General features: G+C 35.8%; 1 protein-coding gene across 1 annotated transcript in view; it reads right to left on the bottom strand.

Annotated features, from left to right (window-relative positions):
- Positions 1 to 27,803, bottom strand: part of PTPRN2 (protein tyrosine phosphatase receptor type N2) — a gene marked incomplete at its 5' end in the record, with an annotated part of 501,249 nt that overhangs the window by 342,093 nt on the left and 131,353 nt on the right. The window contains one exon of the mRNA XM_035891409.1: positions 25,194 to 25,273. Coding sequence (XP_035747302.1) covers positions 25,194 to 25,273 — 80 coding nt within the window. The remainder of the gene's footprint in view (positions 1 to 25,193; positions 25,274 to 27,803) is intronic.

The raw sequence follows: 27,803 nt of genomic DNA, 5'->3' as shown, positions 1-27,803 counted from the left end.
TTGCCAGAAAGCACTAACTGTGGTTTCCTGAACCACAAAAGCACTGATGTACCAACTCTCCTCCTTCTACTATAAAGGCTGCTTAAAGGTTCACCTGGGCTGAAATATCAGCTGAAATATGTTAAAGTCTGATCCAACATACACATATATAAATTACTTGTAAAATAAATGTGAGACTGGATGTGGGAGGAACCACAAGTACATTCAAATCTCATGTTCCTTCTAGGTTTAGTAGTTAGGGCACCAACAGTGGAGAAAAAAGATCCCTTCCTCCCAGAGTGTCTATTTATTGTTACACTCCATCAGCACTGAAAGGTGAAGAAAACAGTACACGCAATAATCAAATTTCTGAAGTTTTTCTTATTCTACCCTCAGAGCCTCAACCACCAGGCCAGCATCTGGCTGCTCTCTTATGGAGCCAGAGCTACTCAGCTCTCAGATGTGTGTATGTGTGCGGGGCAGGTTTCTACAGCAGGGATAGGAAAGACCTTTTCCTTTCCCATTCTTTTCATCTGTAAATTCCCAGTAGCCTGCTCTTCAGTGTCAGCTATGGGGCTGGGAAATTGTGGTTTCCAATCTCCCCAAGGTATGAGATGTGTGGTCTCTGAGAAACCCACTTCTTGGGGAAGAATCACTAGGTTTTCTTCCTTCTGCCTTCTGTTTACCCTCAGAAAGAGCTCTGTTCCCAAGATCCTCAGAACACCTGATTTTCAGCTCAATCCAGTTATCTAGACTCTTCTGAGGCAGGAAACTGAGATACTGTATTTGTCTGTATTTCCCCATTGGCTAGCTATAGGTGGCTTCCAGCTCATCGTTAGATGTTTTGCATCATTTTCACTGCTTTCCCACTCCTTGCTTTGTATATATTCAGAGAAAAGGCTTACATTTCCCTTCAGAGGTAAATCCCTTAATTTGGAGAAACTATGGCCTTACCTATGTTTGTAATTGTCTGCTTCTTGTGCAGTAAAATATTAGAAACTAAGATTATTTTCAGTAAAGCCCTGAAACGAGTAGTGAACCAGTGAAGGAGCCTAAGTGTGCTAAACTTACTCATACATTGTGGTATGCTAGAAAATACGTAAGTACAGCTGTCCACAGAAGAGAAATTAGAATGAGAAGTATTCTGATAGGATCACCAAAGAACAGATCCCAGAGTACATTTTAAAACAAATGGATAAAGACTATCAGCTTTAAAATTTCCGTTACCAGGGAAATTCAGTCATCAGTGGTAAATGACCAGAATAGGAATGGGAGAGTGCTGTAGGTTTATACATATGAATATATAGTAGCTGGTTTACACTGACATGGTTTGCTTTTGCTTGAGTGAACCACTTGCACCTGAACAAGTTAGAGATTTGCTTATAAAAATACATATTAAAAAAACTATATTCAAAATACTTGAGCAAATCCCCAGGGCAGACAGAGCTGAAGTCTAAATATCACTGCTCTTTTGGAGACAAGATCAACCTATAACCTTATCAGAACACAAATCATGTCAGTGAACAACATCCAAAACCTGCAGAGGCATTTCAGAGATTTTTGGTGTTCTAATTTATGGATTTCAGTTGCTGTTTTCTAACTTTCAGAATGCTCCTTTGGAGAAAGACTTTTTTTTTAGTTCACATTTTCTTTACTTCATGATTTATTGGTTACAAAAGTCCTGAAAATCTATCAGTTTTATCTTTGTGCATTTTGATGATGCATAATACTGATTAGAAAATGTCCCAGCTGGTAATAAGTTCCCTTCGTAATTTTTTTTTTCAAATGCTGTTTTTATGCAGTTCATACAGGAATCCAATTAGCATATCATTGTGACTGATTAAATATGCCTTACGTAAATTTACATGTCAAAATACATACTGTACTTAAACAAACAGACAAGGATGCCAGTCTTCTGTAAACAGCTTTGCATGCATAAGCTAACTTAGAAACACAAAAGCTTATATTTAAATTCTCAATGACTACCTGAATAAAGATAGAGTGAAAGGAAGACAGAAAGGTAATGTTACTCATGCATGAAGTGAGAGAATGAATATAGACATTTGTCTCTCTTTGTCTCTGAAGAAAACTATTGACAAGAGATTCCCCATCTGCATATGAGGCTGTCACGTCAGATTAGCTCATCAGGTAATGGAAATTTGGCCTCTGATCCAGAAAAGGTCCCTGTGCACTAAGAATTGAGACTGTTTCAAAGAGATTGTATTATCTTAGACAGCAGGATTAAATTAATATGGGAATGACTTCTACTGGAGGAAATTTTTTGTTAAACATGTGCTAATGTTTATTATGCAGAGCATCCACTTCTCATAAGTGATCTTTCTTGACATTTATTCATTACTTTTTGACCTTCCGTGCAACTGAAAAACAAACAAGCGAAGCGCACTCCCTGTGAAGGATGGATGATATGGTTCCAACCAAAACCTCTAAAGACACATTCTTGCTAGCACACATGAAACAGCAGAAGAAATTACACTGTTGTCAGATAGATCAAATCAATCCCCCAAAAGTGGAAAAATTATTGAGGTCAGTCATAAAGGACTGGATTCACAAAGTAGCTGTTGTAGCTATTGTTCTTAACTACCTAAGGGAAGACCCCAGTTTCAATTCCTTCTCCAATGAATAGTTCACTAATTTATATTAAATATGTAATGAAGGAAGGACTTGGAGATGAGTCACCAAACTCCTGGGGAGTGCCCATATACAAGGCTGCAGCGCAGTGTTCCCTTCTGCTCTTGAGCACTCTGGGTCAGTGAACATTCCGTTATTCCATGCAAAGTGTAAGAGAGTCTAGAGGAAAGGCTGAGAAACTCCTCCCAATACTTTACCAGCAAACTCCCTAAGGCAGAGGAAAACAGTGAATTCATTTCTTCATCCTGACCAAGTGCATTTCTGAGAGGAGACTGAGCTTTCATCTATAGCAATTAATCAGGAAGGCTGATTTTACAGATTGACATTGTGGTTTGTAGTACAAGCTAGAGACAATCAACGAGTCAGGAAAGTAGCAAGTAGTTGTAGAGCAGAAGACAGAAAGCCCTGTATACGACCAGACACATTCAACAGTTGCAAACAATTCCAGGTGAAGTCAAGACTTTTCAATAACTTCAATGGAGAACTGTGTTAGGCTACCACTGAGCATGGCAGAAAAACAAGAGGCCACCTCAGCCTCGACTTTAATGAAGTCCCACGTGTAAATAAACACGTAGTTAACTTGATCCATATCATCTGCTTCTGATTACACACAAACCAGAAGAGCAATGCGAAGAAAAATGCATAACATGGAGATATTTTCTTCAGAGCAATGGTCTCCTAAGGGTGAGATAATCTATCAAATTGACTATGCTTATTACCATTGCAGTGCCTCAATCTCTGTATGTTCTAGTATAGAATGATGAAGTACCTAACTCAAGTAAGAATCTGAAATAAGAAATGTGATTGAAGGGCATTTCAAAATAAATTTAGGATGCTGAAACAGTGAAATAATAGAAATATCAGGACAATGAAATGACATCTTGTTACTGACATTATAAAAATCACAGGTCTCATTTAATCTAAAATGATTGATATGTATCAGTGGTTGTTATTAAATCCATATACTGGTTCTGTTACTTCATTTAATATATAAAAAAAATTAGAACAGATTTCTGCCTTTTCCAGTATCTAAAATCAGCAATTTAGAATGTTTCTTTGCCATATTTAATATTGGCAGAATTAAATGCAGTTTAATTTTTATCCCAAAAGTGAAGAAATGTTTTTAACAAGTTTGAAACTACATCACAACCTTCAGTCTATACTAATAGCAATCTGAATTGTGAATGTTCTAAAAGAAATTGAAAACAGAAATTTATTGTTATAGCTCTAATTGCTGTCAAAGGGATGATGTTATAATACTGACAGTGATAACTGATGTAAAATTTTCAAATGCTACAGCAAGGAGAAAACTGTTATTTTAGTGAATTCAAATTGACTGCCTACCCATTTATTTTATCTTTGCTGGAAGCCGGTACAGATGCTTAATAAAAGTACAAAAAATCGTTACTGGACAATTAGAGGAAAAAAAAAAAACCTGTAGGAAAGCTTTTACTTTTTTTTGTTTCCTAAAAACGAAGCAGATCCCTTCATGAAAATTTATCACTAGTAACACCAAGCAACAACTAATGTTTTAATGATTAATAGAAAGCTATAGAAAAGTTCTTATTTTAACAAAAATAATTACTTTATTCCCCCAACTTTTATTTAACTTGCAATCTGAAGGGCATCTTATAGAGTTTCTGCAGAAAAGTCAAGCAAGACCTACACTTAATAAACGTTGCCAGCTCTCTTAGTGCTTAGAACTGAGAAGTATTAAGAGGACTAGGCCATCAAATTCAGTGGAAGCCATGGGTAGAATTCAGCTCTCAAATTAAGACATCTAAACCTAAGTGCCTGTACAGACATGACACGTCTCAGTTGGTTGCCTAAACTCCCAATGTAGTTCATAAGGGCCAAAGCTAATACAGTTAGGAGGGTTATTCAGATCTCCCTGAATCGGCCACCTACTCTTGTCCAGCTGAATGGTGTTCTGTTGACTGCAGATTGATGAGAAACCTGGAGCAAGACTTAGATACCTCAGTGTCTAGTGCCCTGGTAAGTGCTGTTGGTTATCCTGCCTGGCCTCCAGAAAGATGTGGACCCCCATAAGTGAAGTCTCAGGCTACAGCACCTCCAGTGGCCCTAGATGTCTCCATCAGGCAATTGAATCCCACCATCACTATAGTGAGTGCTTACACGTGCAGGTCAAATATAGGCACTTATATCTGTACATCCACATCTAAGCATGTATCTTTCTGAGACAAGTACTGTGTGAAATGCCCCCTCTTCTCCTCCCATAAGATATTTCAGGATCAAGCTTGTGGAAAGAAGAGGCAGATGTCTAAAGACAGGAGAACATTCTCAAATCCTTAGCATTTTGGTTGACAGTTGCGTTGAGCACAACGAGTTATTCAGATTATATCACACAACAACAACAAAAAATTGTTATGTTTAAACACTTCCTTCATCTAATGATAGCCAAACAGGGCTCCAGAGACCATTCATGTACATGATAAACTAGAGAAGATGTGATTACATGGAAAATCCTGAGAAAATCAAGTGACTTGTCCCATGCAAGTTGTTTAAGAGAAAGTTTCTGATCTTCTCTTAGAGTGTACCATCAGATATTAAAAAAATGGTGGAATATATCAGTCATTATGCTTCATGAAAAAAGATTTTGCTGTGGTTTATTGAGAGTAAAAAAGAATACACATATATGCCGTGAAAAAGAAGCATACATACACAAATTTCTAGAGGATTTTTCTTCAAAGCAGTGTGAAATTGCATATCCTGTGGCTTAAAAATATATAATTTCAGTTTATCTACAATCAAGATTTTGCTTACTGTATGTAGAAAAGAATGTCATAAAATCCCCTTCATTAGAGAAAAACATCTTTCACTTGTTAATAAAGCTGCATAATTTGCTTCTCTTAACAATCAGTGCCATAAAATTCATATTGTGTACCTTTCAGAGAATGTATACATTATTCAGCCAGTGACTTTCAGGCTCTGTTTGTCTGTGATAGGGAAACAATTCAGTCACAATTCAACCAACAATGCATGTAATATTCTCCCTATAAAAGCTGAGAAAAATCACAAGAAAATACTGAAAAATTGAAAATCACATTGAGGAAAAGTGACAAAAACCACATCTGTGATTCAGGAGCATATGGCTTTTTCCTTATTTTTTAAAGGTAATGACATTTGAAGTTGCTAACTAAGATATGTCCAAAATGGGATTTCTTGAAGTTTTTACTCAACTAAAACTGAAATTATTCTTAAAATAATGAGAGAGATTGTTTAATAACACAGCGAATTATTTGATTAGGATGTAGCACAAATAAAAAGAAGACATTAATTACATCCTCAAGGAGGCCAACGGTGTAAATTTAATGGCTGATAGAATTACGTATGCTGAAATATTCTCTTCCAAGTAGAACATCACATCACTTTCTCTCCCCAAATTTAATGACCTTTTTTTCAGGATTTTTTTTTATTTTATTTTTATTTTTTAGCAAGTCCAAACTGCAGTGAGGTAATGGTTTCAACAAAATGTAATGCAAGGCTAAAACATGTTGGTAACCCTCTAGCAGAGATGAACATATAAGGGTTATATCCTTCCCAAGGAAGAAAATAATTAATTAATTAATTAATTACAAGGGAATAACGATAATTGTTTCAAGCAGCTCCAGTGCTACACATCCTGACTGTGTCTTGCAATCGCAAGACTAGAAATCTGTTAATAGATGTGCTGGAACTTTCCCCACTGTCTAAACAAGTGTTTCCCCTCATTTTGTGCCAAAATACATTTGACCATATGTTTAATAATAGAGGGTGAACTGGACTGGGCTGTCTGCAGGAAGTGTTGAAACGATTATACCTCCAAGGATTTTTTAGCTATCATGTGCCTACATGAAACCTCCAGAAGGTCTCCCTAGCACAGACTGGCCTAGACACACTCCTCCAGCATGTTCGTAATGATGTAAGAACGATTTTCTTTGACAGAATGCCTTGTGCCCAAATTTTCTTTAATATCCAGGAAAAGGGATATGCAAACCAAAGTTTCTCCTAAAAGTACAAACAAACGTGATGGGAATGCTACGGTGTTATGACAAGCAGAGACTCAAATTACAGTTAATCCCTGAAAGGATGTCCTTTCCTTGCTATAAATATTGTCAGGAAAGGACAAAATAAGGATTCTTTCTGTTTGAAAACCCAAAGAGCCTTTACCAGCAATCAGGAGCAGGCTGAGAGAAGAATTTTAGGAATGCATGTGTTTTGGATTTCAAGTTTCAGCGTTGTGTTTTGCTGTTCTTGTCAGCAAGTTAGACAAAGATTTAGTTATATATGTGCAGTTTGTGTAGGAAACAGAATTATTTATCCACATTAGACAATTTTATAAAACTCGTCTGGCTTCTGGAGTAACACTCAGAGATGCTCCAGGCCACAATCATGCAAAGAGCTTCTGCAGAGGTGGAGGAGAAGACAGGGTGGGGGAGAAAAATAAAAAGAAGTGACAGTTTATATTACAACTGAGCTAGCCTTTAAAAGAAACTAAACTGAATATCAGTTATGACCTACCAGAAAACATCTTTCAAAAAGGCCTGCAGTTCTTGCATATTGATGTGCAAACTGGTGACATTACTTCCATCACATACTGTTATTTCTTGCCAAAAAATGGTGGCCTTCTTGGAGTAGAGTCAAAGCCCATGACTGCTACAGAATCACTGAAACTGCAACAGTCATTTCTGTAAGGATAGCTCAGGTTTTGTTTGGGTTTTTCTTAGAACTTGAAAGGAAGAATGTTATTAAGTGTACTACTTAATTATTTTTAAGTGAATGGAGTTTGCTCTTAGCAGAAGCTAGATGTGCACTGAAGTAGAATAAACCATTACAAAATGACTTGCATCTCTCCTATTGAACATCCAGGGTGCTCAGAATTAAAAAGCCATGAAAACTGAGGAATACTTTAATGATGTAAAATAAACCCAAATGTATGCAGGTGAACACTATGACCTACCAAACCACCAACAGTCATCTCTAGGTATGTACTGGTGTCTCTTATTTCTACCCTCTGACTGTTTAATTTTAAAAGGACTGGAAGAATCCCACATTTCCTCAATAAAGAGTATGGACTTCCATAAATAAAAACTAAATTTAAAATTCAAAACATATGTCACAGTCATGGTGCTTAGAAGGTCAATGTCTTCCAGGGGATTTGCAATTATGAACTTCATTAACAATTCAATAACATCCTAGTTGAAAGGAAAGAGTCACAGCTCAACTACATAGAGCTGGAAGTCTCCTAAGATTTAAGCAAGCTGAGATCAAGACCTTTCATATGTTAAGAAATTTGACGTCATGAACAGGGCTACACAGCTATTGAAGAACTTTTTCACTGCTCACAGTTACCCTCGACCTTATGTCATGTTCACAGAGAGAAGTAGAGGTGAAACAGGTATAATTTTAAAAAGCCACGGCCAACAAAATGTTACCCTTTCCCCTTTTCCCCACTTATTTATTCTGTTGACCAAATACAGCAGCACATGCCCTTTGAGGTGACCCAGGCACCTAAGATAGCAGCATGGGGCTGGCAGAGGTGACACAGGGCCATGAGAAACCAGCACTTTTCTGAAGCAGCATTTGGCAGCCACACAGGGCTCAGTTCCCAAACTACTACCAGACTGCGCTGCTTAGTGAGCTGCATCCTGTCTTCTTTGCACGAGGGAAGGCAGAAATACCTTGCTCCAAGAAATGCTGCCTGTCCCTCAGCAACAGATTTCTATGCCCATATTAATTCTGAAATGTGCTCTAAAGGTGCTTGTGAGAGATCTAAGGGATTTGCTTTCCTTTTATTGGGAGTTCTTGGTTGGCCCTAAATTTAAGCAAAACTCCTGTTGTAGTATAACATGATCCTCAAGGGAATGATATATACTCAACCTATCTTAGACACCAATCATAAGTGTGATAGACATGTATGAGATAGATGAGACATAGGAGATACAGATGAGACAGACACCTCTCTTGGGATGAAACGAATTACCCTCTGGAAGCACTTATTACATTCAACTGATTGTAAAGGGAGCCAAGGTTGACTAGCTTAAACTTAAAGTATCTAAAAGACAGACACCTGAGTTAGAGGAGATGAAATCCACTCTTATGTTTAAATTTGATTACAAAGAATTGAGTTAGCTGACATAATACTGACCATGACTGATTGGGTCCATGCACAGAAGGGCAACTCCAATTCAACACCGAGCTGCAAGGCAGCTACTGTAATTAGTTGACACGATGCTAACACCACTTGTTTTTTTCTAAGGCATTCAGTCAACTCATTTTTAACATGAGCAGAACTGTTTACCAGTCAAGGGATGCAGTCTCAGAAATATGGGACAGTTAAGAATGATATGTCTGAGGGATTTATGGGAAAAAACCCCATTGCAATTCTGTTCTGGACAGTTTAAAATAGAAAATATTAATTAATATAAAATATCAATTCCCATTTTAAAATGGGAAATTACATATGTTCCGAGGAACACCTTAATTAACGTTGAAATAAAAATTAGAATTCCCTAATTCAGCTAAACTGAATGTTTTTTTAAAAAGAGCAGGACTGTATGAGTTAAAAAATTAACACATTTTGCCAATGTAAACCAACAGCACTCAAATGGTTTTCTTTAAAATAAAATGTGAAATTAGACTGTTTACTGTCATAAGTTGAGTGAAGTGATCTTGCTTTAAACGAGCAAAATTTCTGTTGCTATAAGGACAGACAAGGGGGTTTATACATGTAAGGAAACTTTTAAATTCCAGTACAGCTTATAGGTATGAAGATATTTATGTAAAATAACAGGCATAGAATTATAAAGAGAAACAAATGACAGCATTAATGCATGAATGGCATTTTATGTTTTGCTAAAGATGACTAACGAACTGAATTCCTATGGAAATATAGTGTGCATGACATTCTCATACCTACCCAATGAGTTCATAATGATTACTGCTATTACAATGAATACAAAATTAATGAATAATAAATTAAATCCTTATACTAAATTGATATTAGGAGCCTCTTTAAGTCATTAATTTTTTGTAACAGTCAAGCCACAATCCATAATACCCTTCTGAGAATAACAAGTTATGGATTTAATTACAGATAAAAAGAAAAGTCTTCTATTAAAATGTGGGAAATTATGCCCTAAAAAATTAAAAATGGAGCAGATGTTGGAAAGCAGCAAAGAATGTTCATAAACTAAAATAATAACATTAATAAAAAAGGAAATTAGAATGTCATGTTTTCACTTGCAATGTTTTCAGATGAAATATTTCAGGGTTAGGATGAAAGATGAACTAGCCAAGCATACTTATGAAAAGTTTGATTGGTTTATGACATGTCAAGTGCAGAGAAATGCTTTCATTCCTATACACAAAAATCCTGTCACAGGAATTAAGCTAACAATCAAAATAAATGTCATATCTAAATTTGGCAATCCTCACTCAGTATTCATCAGAAATATAAAATATGAAAGTGAATTTTTGTCCATATAACCTTCCCAAAAATCTTCCTAGAGAAAAGATAACTGCCAGCCCCATAGATATATTTTGAAAGTTTAAACATCCTTAGAAATAAAACATTAAAGATATTTTAAGCAGGTATGATCTACCCCTGTGTGCTACCACATGTAAGTTAGAGATTCTGTATGGCAATATTTTAGGAATTTTGGACAACTTTCAGAATTAAAAAGAAATATTTCACCATTAACCACAGACATTTTGATTTATCATGATAAATACCAGCCTCTAAAAGTGATGCTGAAAGAATCATAACAATAGCTTAGGCCCAATGGCACATCAGTGGACACCTATGACTTCCATCTTCCTTAGCACAAGGGCAGAACCCATCTGAGCGTTTTGGAACACGTTCAAGAACTCTTTAAGATCCATGAAAAGAAGATGCATTAAAAGTGCAGAATGCACAAAGTTGTTTCAAATATAAAAACATTCAAGATCATACCATTTCATTGTGACTTTTATTGCATTTCTATCAGATAAAATAACTGTTTCTGAATAAAATAATGAAGAATGGATATCTGATGACATGCCTTGTAGTTTCTTATGACTGAAGTTCAGACATAAAAAAAAGAATTTGAGAACTATACAGAGAAAGACATAGTACTTTTAAAAACTGTTAAAATTATGTTTTGCTGGAGTTGTTTTCTATATGAATGGTCATACCTGGTTCCTTTAGCCATGTATTCTATCTCCAACAGTGTTCAAAAGGAAAAGACTATGAAAATCATATATAACTGGTTTCAATTTTTTCTTTTTTTTAAATATGTACATTGCCCTCCAGGTCTTACCTCTTTAATGAGATAAAGTTATCAAAAGAGTGCAGAGTACTTTTAAATATAAAAGGTATAAATGTACTATCTAACTTTAATATGCATAAGTATCAACATAGACAACCTCTGCCACATAATTGTCTGGATGAGGGTAGGGCTTCCCCAACAACAGCATTCACATCTCTATGGGGATCTACCCCAAACTCAGCTTTACCTCTTGTGATACCAAGCACTACCAGCAGTTTAATGGACACATGTGAATTGCTTGTGTTTACACAGAAGAGGAAGTAGGGGGATGAAGGATGCTCACCAGCAGTAACAGTACATTCTGTGAAAAGCTGACAGCCATTGCTAGATACACCAAAACCAAAATATACTAAGAACCAGACTGAACTTATTCCTAGGGGTACCAGAATTTGAACATGAAAGTATACATGTGATAGTGAAAATACGCTGTGGACTGTGCTGTGTTACTGACCATTCTGCCTTGATAGCTTCCATTTACACTTTTTTCTTTTTCTTAGTGAAGAAATCTGAGATGTAAATATCTTTTGGAATGAGGAGTATTAGATACTTGCTGCCTTCTGTCTAAAGTAACGATTTATTTAACTGTATGGCAATACTCCACTAAGTTTGTTTAAAACTCTTAAGGGCAAGTTATAATTCATTTTGATACAGACGCCTCTACACATAAATATATGCCAACCCTAACATTTATGATTGCTTGCAGTGTAACAGATATCAGTATATAACAGATATCAGTAAATAACAGATATCAGTATAACAGAAGACACCAAATTAGAGTTCTTAAACTCTCTGATACTCTACCTACAAGCAACATACTGAGAAACCAGTATAATGTGAAAGATGGATGCACTTATCCACTCTGGCAAAGAGTCAGAGAAACTGAAGCAATATGCAGAACAAAATGTGATTTCATATGTTTAGCTATCCTATGAGAGCTCTGCTGCCAGTAGGAAAAAGAGCTATGGGTAGAATATGAGAGGAAAAGGGACCAGAAAGAAAAAGCAGAATCACAGGAGGAGTCAGAAAGCCATTGCAAACATTCAAATTCATCCTTCTTTAAATCAGAAAACCCGAGAAGGGCATCTGATTCTTTACAGTTAAGAAAATATGAATTTACTATCAAATGATAATTGTTAACATATTTTCCTAAGGCTTATAGAAAGCAAGAGTACAGGGAGCTGCCAAGTGAAAGATAGCTCACTTGCTTAAAATGTCACCAAACTTTGCAAACATTACGTTGTAACATAAAATAACAGGTTCTACAGCAGGTGGATTTCTCAATTTAAAACACATTAAAAAATTAATGTTAAAATACTTTTAATTTAACATAAAATAATGTAATAACCGGGTTGAATTCTCAGTTCTTAAGTGGAAATAATTGCTGTTTGAATATGCCAATCCATTTCACAGCCAAGGGTAGTAACTACACCCAGTGTGGCTGATTTTAGCTGCACATTTCCCATTAATGTTAATGTGAGTTTCACAGCTATATCGCTGCACATGGGTAGGGAATATACCCTCAAGTTGCTAGATGGCAATGAAAGAAGAGAATGAATATGTGGCGATTCCCCTGAAGATGAAATATGCCAAGGAAAGAAATGTCAGAAGGAATAATATAATACACAAAATCCATTCAGAGAAGGAAGGATGGGGGGAAAAAAAAGCAAGCACTTTCTGGTCTCAATCCCAAATCAGTCGTGTTTTGGGTTCCCTGTAGCGATATACCAATTGAAAAAGACTTAACAGTCTCCTTTCAGGCATGAAATCCAGAAGAAAAAAGCATCTTTTTCTCAATTAAAGTCTATGTTTCAGATGTACCTAATACTTCTTTAGACCTAGATTTAAAGCTTTATCTCTGTCTTTTTTTTTTTTTTTTCCCTATTTATCTACATGCTCTGGATTACATGTAAAGTCAAAAAGAATGACAGGAATATTTTCATCAATGCTGCATCCCTGTGCCTCTTTGTTGGTGACAGTTCAACAGTTTGTCTGGCAGAGCTGATCGAGGTTAAAAACAACTCAGCAAAAAAAGGGTCCTTTTTAACTGCTGCTACTATGAGGTTCCAGTCTAGCTCCAACTGCAGTCACTGAAACACTGCAACTCTATTTTATTAGGTTTAGGTCTAGGATTAGACCATCAAATCCTGACCTGCATTTCCATAGTGCACACTAGTCTGGCCCAAACCATTACTTTTTGAAGGTTTGCGTTCTTTCTCCATGCATGGTAAGAATTTCATGGTCACCATATCCCTATATTAGATATTTCAGTTCAAGCAGCAAAATCAGAGGGAACAAACAGTCAGAAATTCTTTACAGTGAGGGTAGTGAAACACTGGAACGGGTTGCCCAGAGAGGTGGTGGAGGCCCCATCCCTGGAAACATTCAAGACCAGGTTGGATGGGGCTCTGAGCAACCTGATCTAGTTAGCGGTGTCCCTGCTCCCTGCAGGGGGGTTGGACTAGATGACCTCTAGGGGTCCCTTCCAACCCAAAGCATTCTATGATTCTATGTTATGTGTGAAATCACTGAGACTTGAGGTCCTAGCTGGGGTTTGGGAGCATTGCTGAACACCTTGAGTTCCTCTGAAAAATTTCCTATTTATCTCTTTCTGTCTTATATACATACACACACGTGCGCACACTTTCTGTAGCACAAATAATAGCACAGTAGGAGAGGAAAGTTATTTTTAGTTTAGCTGGATAAAAACAGGAATACAACACCATAAAGAGACAATCAACATTAGAAAACAAATTATACTTTTTAATAAAAATCTTCATTGTTTTCATAATTGTTGTAATATATTTATTTGGGGGGTAGTGTTTATTGTCTTATATTTTGCTAAAGTACTTTAACAGTTTAAAATCCCTTATAGGAATCCATTCATAGAGTGTTACTGGATGAAGTGATACTGATAACTCCCACAAGAAAAATGGGGGGGGTTTGCATGCATTTAATTTTTGCAAATGAACTTTCCAACAAAATTTTGCAGCATTATCAAGGAAAATAAATACATTTTCTCTTTTTCTTTGATTTTCTTTTTATGACTAATATTTTTTCAATGTATATTAAAAGTACCAGTTTTATACACCCTGTGTATGTATATAGCCAAATACACACTTAATAATATAGACATATAATTTATATGCATGTGTACATAATAAAACACATACATATATGTGCATATAAATATGTATTTCATTTGTATCACAATATCATTTTCCCTTATTTCTCCAATTTCACATTGTATACTTATTCCTAAGTATCTATTCAGTCCATTTTGTAAACTATGATAAATGAAATTCTCTGTTTTATTAGTTCACTTATGCTTAGCATAAAACTACACTGAAAACTGGTTTCCACAACTTCTAATTACAAAACATTAGCTACCTGAGTCTTCTCCAGCTGAGCAGATTAGCATAGATCTTCTCCGCTGACAGCTTTGACCTTCACTCCAGCAAACACTTGTCAAAATGCCAAAAGTAATTACCTGGCTGTTTAGGAAGGAGTAATGGGGTGTAGCTACCTACCTTTTCTTGTTACTGATCTAAAATGTCTATAAAACTTTGCCAAGAGGCACCCTCTGGATTTTGGCATACACATTTTTTTCTCATCTGTCTGTCTTTTTTTTTTAATAGACAATCAAATATTAGCTGTATGATCTTCTGCCAGCCAATCCCATCACAGTTCTGGGGGACAGGCTAAATGACCCACTAGATGGATCTTTCAACCAAAATAATTTTACAATTGCTGTCATCCTGGTTTTGTTGCACTGATGCAACCAGGAAAAAAAAATACAAAAAAGCAGCAGAAGCCACACAGGAACAAATGATAATAATTATTCTAGAGAAGACCATACTGTCTATCCTCTGAATGATCTTAAAAAATCATTGTGCTATAGTGTGGGTTTGGGGTTTTTTCTTCATAAAAAGCCTTTTATTCTGTTAATGTTTCAGGCTTAAAATAAGAAAATAGAGGCACAGAGGACTTCATGAAAATCTATGGCTAGAATAAATCTAGCGCGTCTTTTGACTTCAGCCAACAAAGCCATACAATCTCTCTTAATCCGGAATGTTCACATTCATGGAAAATATTTTCCAAAGAGAACAAAGGGATTTAACATGTTTTCCTGAAGATTAGATAATACTAGAAAGATTAAATGTTTGCAGATTATCACAATGGTCATTAATCTTTAAATCCTGCATACACTTTTTGTCAGACAATGGAAAACATCATCTCCAAATAAAAACAAGATCAAAGGTCTATAAATCTGACTCCATCTTACCTTACATGTCAGAACTGATATCTGGAGTTCAGGAAAGCTCAGGAAAAAAACCTTTCTTTGACCACAGACAGTCAAGAAAACAAAATTAATGAACATCAAATCACTTGCCTTGCAGTCACAATATTCCCTATCAATTGTGCAAGCTATCGGGTAGCAGCAGCAGCTGCTGAAGTAGTCTTCAATCCATAGGAGAAAGACTGCTAAAAATGAAGACAATGTTAAAATACAGGACTGAATATTGCTGGCAAGTGTGCTCTTGTGAGTATTGCCAACAAAATTCTCTTATCTTCAGAAATTCTCCCAAAGCTCTCAAATAATATCATGTCCCACTGTCAAGAGCTCATTATTTCCCTGCTCAGATACATTCCTCCATGAGCTATCAGCGGTAGAAGGTAATGCAAGCAGCTGTTTTCAACATTCATGATACATGAATCCTCCAGACTCCTAACTAAGCCTTTGTCAGCCAAAACCCCTCCAACCTGCCCTTTCATCCCAGGTCATGTTTGTGCCTCCTTCCCAAGATGTCATCCCATACAATGTGTTCTACCAAGAGAAAAGACTGCTGCCAGGTTCGGGTCAGCTGTCCGTACATACTGTTACCAAAATTCCATGCTTCTGGTGGAGTGCCTTTTCATGTTACTGCTTTTCTCCAGTAAAAAGGATGACAGCTTGATTCGAAGATGATTCTGTGTGTAATTGATTTTGTGTTTTTTCTTGTGCTTTAAATAACAACTATTTTTCATAGAGCCCTGAAGTAGCACCACTCTCCCTCACAAGTTTTTATTATTTGGCTGATATGAAAGCTATCACTTACAATCACAGGACTGCTAATCATCCAATTTAATATATTAAAAATAGGTTATTTAGTTATATCAGCTAAAGAATATTTTCCTGTTTGTACCAACTAAAATAGAACATTATCCCCGTTCCACATGGTGCATAGCGTTTATTTGCCTGCATAGTTTAAAATTTTTAGGTTTATCTAGTTGTTCCACATTTTGAAAAGTTATAATTAATCTATCTAATGGGTGTAAAAAATGTACTTGTTCTTTTCCAGGTAAAGGTTAGGTTACAATACTATCTGACCTAAATTAGGGTTTCTTTAACTCCCTTATTTATGCTTACCTAAAAAGGTACGTATTCACCAAAAAATGTTACATCAGCTTACGAATTCTTTACATAAAAGCTCCCTTTTATGTACCTGCCTTAGGAGATTTCTTCTTATTGTAGCATTCCTAAATAATTTGGTTTAATATGCTTAGGATCTGCTGTGAACAGAGACAGTCTCTTAAGTGTACTGCACAAAAATATATAAAACTTTATTAAAGGACTATAACATTTAAAGAAGTCTGGAATTGTAAATATTATGTTTGTGTATATCATACTGCATATATATTTCCATTTTCCTCAAAAATCTGTTGCTAATCATAAAAATTCTAAATAGCAATTTTGCTAAACGATATGACAAAATATGACATTAATCAAGTTGTCTTGGGTTTGGGGATTTCTGCTTGCTTTTCTTTAAACTAGAATGAAATTTAGTTCTCAAATATTTTAGTATAGGGACTTTTTGATACTGTGTCCACAGTGGGACCCCATAGTACTGTTGCTATACAGAAAATAATACCATTTTGTTGGAACACATTCTCAGTGCTACAGACTTCAGTGAAGCTATTTGTTGATTTACATCAGCTGAAACCAGGCCTTTTAAAATGTACAGGTCAGTTTGAAACATCTATGAAAGGAAATATGTAGCAAGTGTAATATGGGAAAAGACTTCACTTCCACAGTCAAAAATATATTGGGAGATTTCTTGGACTTGAAAGAAAACCATTTTGTACTTCAACTACATGACAGTTTAATCTTGTACATCTGTAGGTGTGAACGAGATGACTGCAGGAATTTGGTTGTTTAATGGTTTACACATGGTAGTATTTAGCAAACTTGAAATCTTTGTGAATTTTCTCAATCTTTAATTTTGAATACTTAAAGAGCTTTGAATACGGTACCAAAGGACAACGTGAATAAGGGAGGCCTAAGCAGAAGAAATCAGGATTTGCACCAGAAGATTTTAAGAGATCTAGAAACAGAAAAAAATATTTTTGAGTATGTTACTAAGCAGGTAGTACACAATTCTACAATCCTGACTTCAACCAATCTCGCTGGGTTTGTCTGCAGTATTTGTGTATGGCAGCCCTATCATCATACTTTTCTGTGGATATTGGTGATGGCTTTCTCTCACCTACCTTTAGCTACCTATGGTAAGTGCCAGTTCATACAATCTATCTTTTTTCTGTGCATGAAGAGGCAATCTAGACAACTAGTTTTGAATAAATGCCTAACCTTTAGACAGCTGCAACTGCGTTAGATGAATTCTACCCTCACTATTACAATGCATTTAGTTATATTACCAGAGGGCTCTTTAAAAAAGTCAACTTTAGAATCATTATTAACCTTTAAACCATGACATAAATTACTTTAATAGAGGCCTTATTTTCACCTGTCTTTATAGGCCTGCCTATAGATTTCAGAAAAAGCAACTAACAGAAACACCTGAGTAGCTGCAAATCAATCTTTGCAGCTATATATTTTTCTAAGCGTTAATTCTGGTCTTCCCACTGACTCTTTGATAGAACTGTCTGGCTTCAGGTATCAACTACTGCATTCTAAAATAGTAACATATATACTACACCAATGATGTGCTTATCTTTATTTTAATTTAATACCAACCTGATGGTTTTCTATGAATGTGTGTTTAATAAGAGGCATCAGAATGTGATGACATGATCCATCATTGCTTTAATTAAAGAACATTGGCTACATAATGCTACTTAGCTCTTGTTTTTCTCCCCAGTTCTATACAATGATTAACTAGCTTTAGCGTTCCTAATAGTTAAGAAGCTTGACTTAGGGATTTATGCTGGAACAATTTACAACACTTTACAAGGTGAACAGAAGGAAGTTCTGACGTTTTCTCTTACAACAGAAAGTGGGTTTAAAGCAAAAAAAATTCTTCCTAAAATTAGATACCTCACAGTCAGTTTTAGAGCAGAGGTGTATGTTAAAAAAAAAAAAAAAATCCATCCTTACTAATCACAGCAATGAATATCATAATTAGAAGAGTCATAACCAAATATGCTTGCTATTCTTCAGGACTGAGGCACATTTACCAAATGGTAGCACCCAATACTAAAACTCATTCAATCTTTCAACAGAAGTACAAAGTGGGAAGGAAATGCCACCTCAAAAATTGATTAATCATTGTATCAGACATTTGGTAGTGCAGGAGACAGCTCAGATTCTGAATAATACTTCAAAAATATAATGATATCCTTTATTCAGCATGGAAGGATTTGAGGAAAATACTTCAGATAGATTTGAACATACAGTAGGTGAAAGGGAATTGATCTACTACAGAGGGGTCAAGAGGTGAAAAAGGACAGTGTGAACTAAGGAGGCTTGAGTAGAAGAAATTGGGATTTGCACCAAAAGACTTAAGAGAGCTAGCAACAGAAAAAAAGCTGTCAAACTTTTACGTTTCGGATTGTAGACCAAAGAATTGTAATCCTCCTTAAATCAGGCCAACAGCAAGTGAAATCAGATGGACCTCGCAGCCTCCTGGCTACATTGTTCAAAGTTTCTGACACAGAAGCTGTCAGTTGACTTCAAAGATGAACATCAAATTATTCATAGATGCACTCTTTGTTATCGTCTCAGAGAGAAAGACATCTAATTGTATGGTCTACAAAAATCTAGAGAGAGGGAAGGAATTCACCCATAGACTTTCATCTTGTTCTGTTCACTTCAACACAGATGAATTATGAATCTGACAATGACTAGCCAAGGAATGCTTTCAAAACAACCGTTATTGCTCATGGTTGTGGGTAGAAGAAGGAACCAAGACAGTACACCAGCATCGACATGCTTGTGACTGAAGCAACAGAGTTCATCTTTCTGACACTTCCGACAAAATATACAAAGCTTATGCCAAAAATCAACAAGACAACGAAGTCTGGTTATAGCCATTTAGAAAGAAGAAGAACTTAAAAAAAGAGGAAGACTTTTTATTTAGAAATTGAAGTTCCCTGCTTCTGATGATGTAGAACTCATATCTCCTGCACTGACGGTCACCACAAAAAAGACGATGGATGTTGCCATTACAAAACAACAGAATGGACATTGCCAAGTCTCATTACATCAGCAGCAGAAGCAGTAAAAGGAATAATAAATTCCTAGATTACACTTACTTCAGTGAAATATATTACACAAAGAACTTCTAACAATTAACCAACAATGGTCTAAAAAGCAAAAAAGGCCAGAAAATGTTTGATCACAAGCTGAAATAACCAGAGAGAGAAAATCAGAGTATTCCGAAATCACTACATTAAATGACATTTCACAGTTTTTTTTCAAATTCTGCCATAACACTATTTATATTATGCAGCAAACTGGAAAGATAACCCACTTTGGCCAATAAAAAGAGGACTAAATTTCATAACTAGAATTAATACAAGAGAATAGTCATGTATATCATCTGAAATTTTTTAGACTTACATCTGATTTGCTAAAAGTTGCAATGTGTATTTCAATTATACTGAAGGCTAATACAACTGCTGCAAACAGCTAAAAATTGCATCTAAGCGTTATAGCTTTAACTGATCATCTGTACCTTCACAGTTCCGTCTTTCAAATTATATTTGTAATGGATATGTGTAGCACTGAATTTATAAGGAAACCAAAATATGTTCATGTCAGAGTCTCAGTCCTTTTTAACAGGGCCCAGACTGGATGTCTGACAAAACTGCGACTCTGAAATGGAAGCAATAAACAGATCTCTGTAGTGACTGTGTGAGGCAGGTTCCTCACCAGTATTTCCAAAGCTGAAGAAGAACCAGGAATCATTTTTTCTAATGCAACTGGGGTACTTCACTGTCTGACAAGGCTCTGAAATTTAAATTTCTTGGTCATTTTTCAGAAAATTCTGTATTTCAAGCCTGCTATCTATCCAAGTTCATTAAAGGTTTGTAGGGTGTGATGGGAACTAAGAGCCTTTGAAATTAGAACACTGAATTAGATACTTAAGCCTACATACTTAGAAGAGAAAGTTTTGATGCCTATATATGCAGCTCAGACCTGCCTAGCAAAAGAAACATATCGGAAGCAGAATAGGGCATAAATATCTTCTCCACCAGCTGAATCAAGGATCACTATTATAACTGGCCATTTAGTCATCTTAATTACTACTCCAAACCAATAAGCCCCCACCAGTTTAAATCACTACACAGGGTAAGTTAACTCTAAGGGTTTTGAAGTACCCTTTTCTTCTCAAAAGGACTGTTTAATGCTAAAAGCTAAGGATCATGTTTTGTTTGTTTAGAGCTGCCAATTTTTTCAAAATTATTCAGTTTCAATGTCAAAAATTTCTATTGCAACATTTGTTGCCATAAGTATTTTATCACAGCTGGGATATGACCAAAATTTTTAGGTGTCAAATCTCAAAACCTGTAAGTTTACAAATTTAATCATTTGCAGTTGCTTAAATCTGCTAAGGATTTCTATGTGCGTTTTTTTATCTATTCCAATACTTCTGAGGCAGTATCTTTATTCAAATTAGCTTGCTATACAGTTAAATTTTAATGCTAATATAGTATTTTTGCATTTGTGGGTTTTATTTTCAGTGGAATTAATTTTGCAATGCATTTTTTGCAGAATTAGAAAGCTGGCAGAGAAATAATATTTAGACAAGCGGGTTACATGATTCAACACCCTACTCTCTAAGTCATGATTAATGGTCCCTATCAAGCCATGCACATTGTGAAAATGTAGGTTTCACCAGCAGGGAATAGAAAAGTAAAAACAAAAAACAAAAACCAAAAGCCAAAATGAAAACAACCCCAAATCAATAGCTTAGTTTAAAGATAGGGGAATTAAAAAAAAAAAATGAAAATTTTTCTTGATGTTCTAATATATTCTCAAAATTTATATTTTAAAAAATGAAATCAAGATTTCTGACTTGCCATAATGGTGTATATCACAATATATCTTAGATACAAGAACCTGCACAGAAGACCTATTAATTCTCCAACATCTGGTTATGCATTGCCTTTTGCTGTGCTACCTGTTCCCTATCACTAATATGCCTACACTATGCATACATCCCTTTGCTCTTCTGTCCCCATTTTTACAATGTTGCGTTTTAACACAATACCAAAAAAATATAAGCATTATTTTAACCCGTGAAAGGCTGCAGCTACACATAAGCAAATGCTCTTATTTCGTTTCAGCAATTCTGAGTGTCTATGCACAGGCCTCTTCTCTCCTACATCTTTTTCACGTGTGCAGTATATATATGATCATTACAGCCATCTGATGCTAAAATTCTATGTTTGGGAACTTTATAAGAGTCCTCTTTTCTAATTATAACTGTTACTTTACATGTCTTTTTATAAGCAGTGGGATTCTGGAGTACCTATAAAGCTGTATGAAATCAAACTCATTGCTCATTACTATACTGACTATATCACAATTTTATATAAATAGAGTTATCTTACTGATAATCGTTCTCTGCTAGAGTTTTCCTAACCTTTAAACTGAAGAGAAATGAATCCACATTCATTTGTCTAAATGATGTCATGTGCCAAGTGTAATTACTTCTAGAGCAGGTCATCTATGTCTAGAGAAAGTTTATTTCTTCAAAATGTTGAGATGAAATTACACTGCACCATTGAGCCTGACTTATTAAACAGAAATAGGCCAGAGGACAGCTACTTGATGCAAGATATGTTCTATATTATGAATGTCAAAGTATGCGACACTGGCAAAACATTGGCTGTTCTTCTGCTCTGTAGTCAAAGAGCAAATAAAGGTATTGTTAATGGGAGAAAGCAAGGTATACACAATTTTAAATTACTTTGTTGACAGCTTTACCATATAATTATGTAGCCCTAGAAACTGCAAAAAAAGTAATCAAAATATTTACACTGAACTGGAACTGTGGATTACTAGAAAACAAGTTTTATCAGTGAGAATGTGGCTGAAGGATTTTAGAGACCTTTGTCTCTCTTCAAGCTGGGTGTCATGCACACCAAGAAGAACAGATCTCAAACTCCAAGAAAACATAGGAAACAATTTTTATTACCATATCTCTATTTTTTAGTAGATATTCCAAGTCATTCATTCATCTTTTTGCATAGTTGCTAAAGAGTCCCATGCCTTCTCTAACCTGTACATTTACCAAAATCCCCAGGGGAGGATGGAAAACTTCCCTATATTTAAACCTAAATAATGCAAGGAAAGTTTATCCATTTTGGTTAGAAAAATATATACGGCATGAATAATAAGATCAAACTGCTGCACAGAAACTGCTCCTGTGGATATCAGTGAGACGTGCACGTACATAACAGCTGCAGAAATAGATTCCTTCTGCAAATCTGGATAATTTACATCCCGATAATTACTATGACATCTGATTACCTCAATTTCTAAATTCTTTTAATTTCTAAGGATATGATGGACAGTGAAATTCTTCTGTCAGTTTGGTCTATTCATTTTCTGTAAACAAGATCTGTTTGCAGAGTTCCTGGATGGGTGTCAAGTTACCTAATAGCAGTACACCATGGAGCAACGCATTTACCTGTGTCTACCCTGGAAGTATACACTGAGAGTAACTTGCTAGGAACAGGCCAAGGCACATCAGGAACCTCCTGAACTTAACAAGGTTTCTATGGACTTGCTAAATTTCAGCAGATGTCTATTCCATGAACTTGTAAGTTTTTGAACACGTGAGCTTCATTATCCACAACAGGCATAGCTACAAACTGCATTCTGATTTATTTTGAACCCATTTCATATGTTCTTGCATTGTTAGAGCCACCGCACAATCCCATCCACATTTGCTGTGCCACTCTGGACTCGACAGACCTTTATCATACCATACTCATCTCTTTTTCCATAGTAAAGATTCCTGCCTTATTTCACCATTTGTTATATGGTAGATATTCCATACCTACAGTCATCACTTCTGCCTTCTCTGAATCTTTCAATCTCAACTGGAATGTCCAAACTCTGAGGTATGAGAAGCAGAACTGTATGATGTATTTGAATGCAGGCAAGGGGCAGATTTATGCAAGAACAAATGATATTGTTCTGTTTTCTATTACTTTCCAAATAATTCTTAAAAACACTTTCCTTGTTCAACTGATAATGGAGACTGAATTGTTATTTTAATTAAATTACCTATTATTACACTAAGTTCTTACTCCAGACTAGTAATGGTCTATTTAGACCTATAACTTCATACGTAAAGCTATTTTTTTTTACACTAATTTACAATTAATTTCATCTGACTTTTGAGTCCAGTCACTGAGTCTGGTAAGGATTTTATACCTTTCTAAGACCAACATTCACCTTAAATACTGTGAATAATTTAGTACTATTAACAGGCTTTTTCACCACAATGCTCACCCTCTTTTCCAGCTCATTTGTAATTATGTGGAATGCCACAGTCCCAGCAGAGATCCTTGCACTTTTCTGCTATCTTTAGCCTTTAAGAAAACTAATAATTTATTCCTAATCTCTGTTTCTTGCCTCTTAACCAATTACTGATCTACAATTTTTGTGTTCCATATTCCACATTCTAAGGAACAATTAGTTTCTTAGAACTAGAAACTAGAAACACTAGAAACTTCCAGTGAAAGACCTTGTCAAAAGTCTTCAGAAACCCAGGCAGGCTCTACCAGGTGCATCATGTTTGTTGATCCCTTCAGAGAGATTCAATAGCTTCACAAGGCATGGCATTGCTATAAAACCATATTAATTTTTCCAAGGTAAATCGTACACATTCAAGTGTCCCATAATTCAATAATTAATTTATTGTCATTCCCTAATTTTGACAGTACGCATCTATGGCTTTTTGATACGTTAAACCCTTTTAAGAAAAATGGTATCCCATTTACAACTCTCTAATCACCAGTTAACAAGAAAGCTTAAAGTGAAAGATTTTGCACCACTGATAGTGCTTAACTTTTTTGTTCTTAAGCTCCTTAAAACTCAGAGTGGATACAGTATGGTGCTGATGACTGCTAGATGTTTGTTTGACTGTTTTTCATAATCTCTTTTACAGACACTCTGAGAGAAATCCTCCAATAGGTCCTGCAAATAAAAGTTCTGGCATGGGAACTGGCCCAGTTACTTCTATAGCTAAATTCATCCATGGTGAAGCAAAAGGAGAAGTTAATGGGCAGTTTTGGACTCCCAGTGTTTATCTAAACGAATTTGTGTTTCTATTTTCAAGCAAAATTGCAATTTATTCATTCATAATTTTTAAAACCTATCAACTGGGTAATTTGTAAGCATATCAGTTATCAATTCAGGTATTTTGCAGAAATTACTTTTTGCAGTCAACAACTCCATAATACAGTTAGTAGCCAAGTTGACAAGAAGCCAACAGGAGTCCTTGGAACAGTGGTACTTATTCAGAAGCAGATTAGCTTCAGAAATACAATGTTTATTCCCAAGTTTAACTTGTCATTGAAATTGCCTAAACAACACACCAACGAAGGTACATTTCTACCATCTTTTGATCCAAAAATTAAGGCTAACATGTAATATCATTTTTGTTCCCTGAAAAAAAAAAGTGAAGAAGCAAAGCAATTTCATCACCATTTACAAATAACCTGTCTGTTCTTATGAGCTCATGACAACACTTAAGAGTTTTTCATCATGCTAGGCCTTGACTACAATTCTCTATTTAATCCATTTCCTCAACAAACAAGGACGTCTGGGGCAGTTTTAATTGGCTCAGAGATGTTACACTTCAATTTCCCGTATGTGCCACTCACCTCTCAACTGTCTCCCTCTTTAAATGTCAATCTTCCTGGGAGAATGGGATGTCTCGGTGCTGTTTGTAGTGCTACTGCCCGCTAAACAGACGCTTGGGAGGTCACAGTTTGGGAATGGAGGACAAGGACTCTTACCTGCTGCTTTGGCAACATCCGCAGTTGAAATGTTCTGGAGGTTTGAGTGCACTCTGAAGGTCACAGCTGGTCCCAGCACGCTGGAAGAGATTATTAAAAAACGTAAGATTCATAATCAAGAGACGTGGCATAATACTGCTTATCAAAATAGGTTTTTAAGGAGAAACTATTAAGACACCATTTAGCCCTCTTCCTTTTGCTTCATTAGCTACATTTGCATACATTTTTATACCTCTTGTGGTTTCTTGTGTGTATCTTGTGCCTGTCTGAAAGAATTTCAACGATATTAACTAAACTTCAGAACACTCCTGTAAATACTATTCCTATTATGAAAATGGCAAAATGGAGGCACTGAAATTGTTATTCTCCCAAGTACAGCATCACTGGAAATCAGCATCCTAAGAAGATTACAAGTAGTTTCAAATTTTATATGCCTAACATCAATACAAGCTTAGTCCTGTTGTCAAGACTGTAAGTCAGAAGGACAATAAAGAAACTCAGAATATTTATCTTGATGATATTCTGCAAGAATGTGTGGGGAAAAGATTTGGGACATATCTGATCCAATGGCTGATTTGGCCAGAAAGAGACCACAAATTATTTATCTTTTAACAACAGAGGTAACCACTTCTTTGAGTAATGTATGAAGAGAAATGATTGACTCTGTGGCAACCTTTTTGGGTGTAGTCAGATGTTCCTTTATAGCATTAAAATCTACGAAGCATTTACATAGGAAGGTACTGATTATCCACATGAAGAATGGCAGAATAAAGTATTCAGGGTTTCACAAAAATTTTTCATTGTGCATTTTTAAAGAAAAGTAAATCCGTATATGTAATGTTGCATTCATTCTCCACCCGTCCCAATAATATCCAATTTACATGCACATCTGATTAAATGAATGAAGAAATTTCACTTCCGATATTCTTAAAACTATTTAAGTACATATATACTGGGGGTTGGGCTAGATGACCCCTAAAGGTCCCTTCCAACCCAAAACATTCCATAATTCTATGATATGCAAAACATAACAAAAATACACACACATAAATATAACAAATGTATTTATGAAGAAAATTTCCAGGTAACAAGAGACTTTAGAAACTATAAGGCAATAATTTACAGAGGAGCAGAGTGCAAGGGCTCAGGAAAAATGAAAATTTCCACTATTACAGGAGTTATCTTACATATTAAGTAGTAGGTGAGTTCCTAAGTTTTTATTATTCATACAACTGGTGAGAATAATTACATTTCTAGTAGGAATAACAACCCTGCTTAAACGGTGAAGTACATTGGCTGGAACCATACATGTAACAATTTTTGACCTCCTATAGCTGTGGCTTATAAAAGAATGAAATCTGAAAAATTACCGCATAAAAGGAATAACTTGAAAAATATTTTTGTTGCAGGGCTTGAAACGAAGTATTAAATTATTCTTTTACTAACATGTTAATATTTTGTATTCATACAATGGAAAGCACATTATGAAGTGTGCTTACTTGCATGACATATATCCTAGATAGAAATACCTTTAAACTTTTTCCATTTCAGGAAGAAAAGAACTATTATTAAGCATAAGACTTTGCTTTGAGGTCACAAAGGGAATCAGAGTAAGACTAAGAAACATCCTTTCAATCTTTTATTAGCAAAGCATGCACTGCGCACATTTTATTCTGGAGTTAATAGGAACTGTCATTAATCAATCATTTTTCCCTAAATACTCTTGGGGGAGGGCGGGGAGAAAAGAAAACAGATTTTATTGTTAAAGGACACTCCAGATGCCAAGTCATTAATGTACAATAAATGTATTTTAATAAAGTTAAGTAATTATAGAGCATTTATCAGCATCATTTAACTAATATTTTAGGTTGTAATATGCAACTACTGCAAAGTATATTTTATTTAACTGCTATACAAAAATTCAGGCCATTCCCCAATTCTGTCACTAACGGTGAGATAATCAACCGTAAAAGGCACCTGGGAGTTTCATGATACCATACACTGAATATAAGTAATCTTGCACTGTCCTTCCTTCTGCATTGTCAGCCTAAGAGAAATGATGATTCCTCTCTAGCTGCTCAGACATTTACATTAGCAGTCTGCTTTGAATAAATGCAGGCAACAACCCAGTATATAGCTGTCCCATGACAAAGATGGGGTGAAAAAAAAATAACTTTAGATATTCCCCCCAAATTTACACTGCATAGTCCATTATAGGTGAGTACCTGGAACGAACACAAACTTTCAAGCACAGTGTGGTTACACTTCAGCTTTGTTAGCAGAGACATAAAAGGTTTCTCCCCTCCTTCCATTGCCTGAGATTTTTGCTTCTGTCTCTGGCCCGGAGCTCACTCCCCACCTCAGCTGTCCTCCTGCCCCACTCACTGCAGCTATGCACTTCATGGCATCATTAAAATCATGTAGATTAAACTTGGATCACTGGAGTGATCCAGCCCAGGCAGTGAGAGGCAGGGATTTCAGAGGAGTGAAGCCTGGCAGGGACCACCGCGCTATTCTCTAGTGACTCCACCTGGATAATCCAGGAACACGACAGGATCCATCCAAGTCGTGCCCATGTATGCATTGCCACAAGCACTGTCATTCCTCGCT

The sequence above is a fragment of the Egretta garzetta genome, unplaced genomic scaffold, assembly GCF_000687185.1.
Source record: "Egretta garzetta isolate BGI_Z169 unplaced genomic scaffold, ASM68718v1 scaffold633, whole genome shotgun sequence".
Classification (NCBI taxonomy): domain Eukaryota; kingdom Metazoa; phylum Chordata; class Aves; order Pelecaniformes; family Ardeidae; genus Egretta; species Egretta garzetta.
The sequence above is the reverse complement of the archived record's forward strand: the minus strand, read 5'-3'. Positions and strand labels throughout refer to the sequence as shown.